The sequence below is a fragment of the Syngnathus leptorhynchus genome, chromosome 17 (genome assembly GCF_054491065.1).
Source record: "Syngnathus leptorhynchus isolate UIUO chromosome 17, UIUO_Slep, whole genome shotgun sequence".
Lineage (NCBI taxonomy): Eukaryota > Metazoa > Chordata > Actinopteri > Syngnathiformes > Syngnathidae > Syngnathus > Syngnathus leptorhynchus.
This window is the reverse complement of record NC_141211.1, coordinates 6,035,501-6,042,133: the sequence shown is the minus strand read 5'-3', so window position 1 is coordinate 6,042,133 and position 6,633 is coordinate 6,035,501. Positions and strand designations below refer to the sequence as shown.

The following is a 6,633-nucleotide window of genomic DNA, read 5'->3' as shown; positions in this document are numbered from 1 at the left end:
GATAGCAAAATTAATTGAAAACCGACCGACTGCACTAACATCTCATAAAGGTTAAAGGCTTTCTTGACAACCAAACTTTTTTTTTTTTAATGACCATGATTTTTCCCTAATGAAGTGGCCTGTTATTAGGAACACCTGAAAATGGCGATGTACCTAGTGGAGTGTCCGAGTGACGTCACAGATCAAACAGCCAATCAGAAAGCGGGGGTGAGGGCGGGTGTGGCACTTTTCACTTTCATTTAAGCTTAGACCATGATTTTTCCCTAATAAAGTGGCCTGTGATTAGGTACACCTGAAAATGGCGGTGTACCTAATAGCGTGTCCGAGTGACGTCACCGATCAAACAGCCAATCAGAAAGTGGGGGTGAGGGTGGGTGTGGCACTTTTCACTTTCATTTAAACTTCGACCATGATTTTTCCCTAATGAAGTGGCCTGTTATTAGGAACACCTGAAAATGGCGGTGTACCTAATGGAGTGTCCGAGTGACGTCACAGATCAAACAGCCAATCAAAAAGTGGGGGTGAGGGCGGGTGTGGCACTTTTCACTTTCATTTAAGCTTAGACAATGATTTTTTCCTAATAAAGTGGCCTTTTATTAGTAACACCTGAAAATGGCAGTGTACCTAATAGAGTGTCCGAGTGACGTCACAGATCAAACAGCCAATCAGAAAGTGGGGGTGAGGGCGGGTGTGGCACTTTTCACTTTCATTTAAACTTCGACCATGATTTTTCCCTAATGAAGTGGCCTGTTATTAGGAACACCTGAAAATGGCGGTGTACCTAATGGAGTGTCCGAGTGACGTCACAGATCAAACAGCCAATCAAAAAGTGGGGGTGAGGGCGGGTGTGGCACTTTTCACTTTCATTTAAGCTTAGACAATGATTTTTCCCTAATAAAGTGGCCTGTTATTAGTAACACCTGAAAATGGCGGTGTACCTAATAGAGTGTCCGAGTGACGTCACAGATCAAACAGCCAATCAGAAAGTGGGGGGTTGTTTGGGTGTGGCACTTTTCACTTTTTGTTAACTTTTGACCATGATTTTTCCCTAATGAAGTGGCCTGTTATTAGGAACACCTGAAAATAGCGGTGTAACTTAATGGACTGTTCAAGTGACGTCACATATCAAACAGCCAATCAGAAAGTGGGGGTGAGGGCGGGTGTGGCACTTTTCACTTTCATTTAAGCTTAGACCATGATTTTTCCCTAATAAAGTGGCCTGTGATTAGGTACACCTGAAAATGGCGGTGTACCTAATAGCGTGTCCGAGTGACGTCACCGATCAAACAGCCAATCAGAAAGTGGGGGTGAGGGTGGGTGTGGCACTTTTCACTTTCATTTAAACTTCGACCATGATTTTTCCCTAATGAAGTGGCCTGTTATTAGGAACACCTGAAAATGGCGGTGTACCTAATGGAGTGTCCGAGTGACGTCACAGATCAAACAGCCAATCAAAAAGTGGGGGTGAGGGCGGGTGTGGCACTTTTCACTTTCATTTAAGCTTAGACAATGATTTTTCCCTAATAAAGTGGCCTGTTATTAGTAACACCTGAAAATGGCGGTGTACCTAATAGAGTGTCCGAGTGACGTCACAGATCAAACAGCCAATCAGAAAGTGGGGGGTTGTTTGGGTGTGGCACTTTTCACTTTTTGTTAACTTTTGACCATGATTTTTCCCTAATGAAGTGGCCTGTTATTAGGAACACCTGAAAATAGCGGTGTAACTTAATGGACTGTTCAAGTGACGTCACATATCAAACAGCCAATCAGAAAGTGGGGGTGAGGGCGGGTGTGGCACTTTTCACTTTCATTTAAGCTTAGACCATGATTTTTCCCTAATAAAGTGGCCTGCGATTAGGTACACCTGAAAATGGCGGTGTACCTAATAGCGTGTCCGAGTGACGTCACCGATCAAACAGCCAATCAGAAAGTGGGGGTGAGGGTGGGTGTGGCACTTTTCACTTTCATTTAAACTTCGACCATGATTTTTCCCTAATGAAGTGGCCTGTTATTAGGAACACCTGAAAATGGCGGTGTACCTAATGGAGTGTCCGAGTGACGTCACAGATCAAACAGCCAATCAAAAAGTGGGGGTGAGGGCGGGTGTGGCACTTTTCACTTTCATTTAAGCTTAGACAATGATTTTTTCCTAATAAAGTGGCCTTTTATTAGTAACACCTGAAAATGGCAGTGTACCTAATAGAGTGTCCAAGTGACGTCACAGATCAAACAGCCAATCAGAAAGTGGGGGTGAGGGCGGGTGTGGCACTTTTCACTTTCATTTAAACTTCGACCATGATTTTTCCCTAATGAAGTGGCCTGTTATTAGGAACACCTGAAAATGGCGGTGTACCTAATGGAGTGTCCGAGTGACGTCACAGATCAAACAGCCAATCAGAAAGTGGGGGGTTGTTTGGGTGTGGCACTTTTCACTTTCATTTAAGCTTAGACAATGATTTTTCCCTAATAAAGTGGCCTGTTATTAGTAACACCTGAAAATGGCGGTGTACCTAATAGAGTGTCCGAGTGACGTCACAGATCAAACAGCCAATCAGAAAGTGGGGGGTTGTTTGGGTGTGGCACTTTTCACTTTTTGTTAACTTTTGACCATGATTTTTCCCTAATGAAGTGGCCTGTTATTAGGAACACCTGAAAATAGCGGTGTAACTTAATGGACTGTTCAAGTGACGTCACATATCAAACAGCCAATCAGAAAGTGGGGGTGAGGGCGGGTGTGGTACTTTTCACTTTCATTTAAGCTTAGACCATGAGTTTTCCCTAATGAAGTGGCCTGTCATTAGGAACACCTGAAAATGGCGGTGTACCTAATGGAGTGTTCGAGTGACGTCACAGATCAAACAGCCAATCAGAAAGTGGGGGTGAGGGCGGGTGTGGCACTTTTCACTTTCCGTGAAGCTTTGACCATGATTTTTGATTATTTCCATGCATCCATGCATCCATCCATCCATCCATCCATCCATCCATCCATCCATCCATCCATCCATCCATCCATCCATCCATCCATCCATCTTCAGCAGCTTGTTGAACGATTCGTTTAAACGAATCTTTTGAGTGAACTGATTCTAAAGATTCAGTTCACTTAAAAGAACTGGAATGCACATAACTAATGCGGGTCCTCTCGGCTCATCTCGCGAGGTTCGACAACCGAAATTTCGTCCGACATCCGAAGCAAAAAAAATCTAGAATATTTTGTTCGAATACCAATTTCTTCGAGAACCAGGACGTTCAAAAACCGAGGCTCTACTGTATTTGCATGGAAAATTACGTGTTTTGATGTGATGGATAGGAACTTGCATGAGTGCTCCCTCTATTGGCCGCCACCTCCAATGACAATCAAATGCGTTTGGATAGTTCCACTTATTTATTATTGATGACGTGCACGAAGCCACCGTTCAAATGAATCATGTTACACCTTTGTTACTTATAGTGGATATAATAAGTCTACTCACACCTGCTTAAATATACAGAAAAAACCTTTCTCTGCCAATATAACCTATAACCTTTATGACTCCATTTTATTCAAGAGGGGAAGTCAAAATAAATAATGACGTGGTTTTACCCTCTTGTAAGTGGGAATGTGGCTGCGTTTGGAATTAATCAGTCACAATCAAACCAAATCCAGCACACAGGTGCCCACTATTTAACATGTTACTGAGTGACCCCAGATAAAGTTCAGCTCTTCTAATGTGCTTTTAAGGGGTGTGTAGACTTTCTATATCCACTGTACATAAATAATAAAACACAGATGGACACAAGCTTCATTCCTCTTAAAGGCACTCAAAATAGACTCACCTCAGCAATTAAATTGAAAACCACTGAGTGAAAGTGGATGCATTTATGACCACCCATACGAAGCCAAAAAGATGTATTAAGGAGCATTTGGGAGTATTGGGCAACATGAAAAAGAATCAAATGAATGACTTGACAAGATCCTCAACAGCACAATACGGAGTTCAAATCATGACAAGGAAAATAAAAACCAAATCAATTTTCCTTTTCCTATATCTACAAAGAATTGGCTATTTCTCTCTGCTGTAATGTTAAATATTACAAGATGAAGTATTGTAAACAGTAAAACAGTCAAATGCTTAGCCTTTAAATCATACATTTATTGTAAGCATTAAGCAATCCCCCCCAACAATTCTCTATTCATTCATTGTCAGATTGATCAGTTATCTGAATTTTATTCTGCCAAATAACAGAATTGGCCTGAAAAAAAATGTATATCTTTTGGGCTCTAATATTTATCGTTGCGATGGGCAGTGATCGAAAGTGGTATATACATTATGTAGTTATGTGTATTTGTGTCTCCACTTTGGGGTGAAGAGGCTGTCTAATTTCTATTGGTTGTGTCAGTAGTCATCACTAACTGCCTAAGTGTAAACGTGCATGTCAAACATGGTGAACAACACGAGGGGGCTTCTTGTGCTTTTAATTGAGAGAACAAAGTGTGTTTTGCACCGAGCAAGTAGTCGACACATGACAAGTTAAAGCGTGCTACTGCAAAATGGAAATCATTTAAGAAAGAGTGGGGCCCCGCCATGTAGTCACAGATAAAGAGAAGGCCCATCTCCCAAAGATGGAGTCCAAACGAAATGAGCTCAGCAGAGACACTGGCGACCCGCCTTGGTGACCTCCTCTGAGGAGTGTACCGTGTTGGGGACCAGTCCGCTCTTGACGCCCTCCCAGCCGTCCTGGATCTTGATATCGCCGCCACGCACTAGCTCGAAGATCTGCCTCGTCAGATCCATGAATGCCTTCAGGAGACAAAAATATTTGTAGACAGAATGGCGCCACAGAGAACTAGAGAGGGCAAACGCCACGTAAAAAAGCTGAACAAACCGTCTCCACGTTGATGGCGTCACGTGCCGACGTCTCCACGTAGTTCATCCCGAAGGCCGCCGCCAGCTTCTCAGCCTCCTGCCGGCTCACCTGACGCTGGGGCTCGAGGTCACACTTGTGACCCACCAGCAGGAAGACAATGTTATGCGGCTGGACGTGACTCTGCGCCTCCTCCAGCCAGCTGTGCACGTTCTGGAATGAGCGGCGGTTGGTGATGTCGAAGAGCAGGAGCCCGCCCACTGAGTTGCGGTAATATGCTCTGGTGATGGACCTGGGGGAGGTAATAATCAGTATCCTATCCCGACAAAACGATGCTACGACAGAGTAAATAGTCTTATGAAAAGTGAGCAAAAGTGGACTTGGAATTGAACCCTGTCGGACTCCCATTCATTTATTGCCAAGGACTGACTTACATAAAAGTGCTCTGGTTAACTTCCTAATTTAATTGTTTAGATCTTGAAATACTATTAAAAGTTGTTTTTACTGTATATCTCTATCAAGTATAGTTAAGGTTACCTGAACCTCTCCTGGCCCGCAGTGTCCCAAATTTGGAGCTTGACCCTCTTGCCTGGCTCAATCTCTAGCAGGCGCGAGAAGAAGTCCACACCCACAGTTGGGTCCGACACGTGGGCAAAGTGGCCCTCTGTGAACCTGCGGATCAAACACGACTTGCCCACCGTGGAGTCGCCGATCACGATCAGACGGAACTGGTAAAGCCAAATTGTGTCCATGTCAAGTCTGTCAGGAAAGCACAACCCAGTCACGATTCAGCCACTGTGAACTGACACTGGGCTAACTTTACTGTTGTCATTTTTTTTTAATTGCAAAAATTTATAGAGAAAAGGCTTGTAATAAGCTGCTTACATATAGAATACATTTTAACGCAATTATAAGAAGCTGAATATTTTTAATAGCAATTTATTTATCTCAAGAAGTTAAGTAAATATTTTAATAAAAAATACTCTTGTCAGGTAAATATTTTTCCCCGTTTGCACAGGGCTTGTTTTTAAATACTGGATCTGGGTCCACATCGGGTATTTTGCTGACCATATATGGCCCGCAAGCCTCAGATTCCACACCCCGAGCTGTCGCAGGCCTTTACCTTCACAATCCCCGTTAGCATCCAGCTACTGCACTAACATACATCATCAATCCAATCAATGTGAGTATCCACTGACTTACCTCGAAGCTGAGAGCTCAATATGCGTAAAAGCCAAGCCCCATTTCGACAATGATGCCTTCAAAAACAAGCCCAAAGGGAGGAGAGGAGGGGGGGAAAAAACACTTTTTGTTTACCAGCTGTGCATCGCGATGATTTACGTTTTAAATAAAAAAAAAAAATTCAATGGATCGGCTAATGGAGTCTTAAGCACAAAGACTGTCCGGCGAGTATTTGCGTTGCTATTTGGGATGAAACGACAGCGACGAGGACAAACACGACGGCATCACACACTCACATACACCAGCATCCGCTCGCCCTCATCAGCACCGTTTACATTTGCATTTACCGTAAGTGCACGCACTTCGACGCAGCCCAAATCGGCGGAAGTGACGCGTTCGCTGTCGTCGAATATTTCCAATTTTTCCTTTAAGACTACACATGCACACAGTCGGCATTTTACTCACATTTGATACCATTTGGGTTCTTGCTATAACATCCACCATTTTGTGTCACTTGATTAAGTATTTTTAATAATACTTATGACGAGCTTTTACAACGCATAATTTAAAGCTAAAATAAGATGTATTGCAATTAAAAATTAAATATAA

At 43.1% G+C, this 6,633-nt stretch overlaps 1 protein-coding gene across 1 annotated transcript; it reads right to left on the bottom strand.

Annotated features, from left to right (window-relative positions):
- Positions 1 to 4,015: 4,015 nt before the first annotated feature.
- LOC147043399 (ras-related protein Rab-39B-like) lies at positions 4,016 to 6,343 on the bottom strand. The gene is made up of 4 exons (XM_085935149.1): positions 6,046 to 6,343; positions 5,380 to 5,601; positions 4,864 to 5,134; positions 4,016 to 4,778 (listed from the first exon to the last, which is right to left on the bottom strand). Exons 2-4 carry the CDS (start codon positions 5,592 to 5,594, stop codon positions 4,623 to 4,625), a joined length of 642 nt encoding a protein of 213 aa, XP_085791275.1. The 5' UTR covers positions 5,595 to 5,601; positions 6,046 to 6,343; the 3' UTR covers positions 4,016 to 4,622.
- Between the last annotated feature and the right edge of the window lie 290 nt (positions 6,344 to 6,633).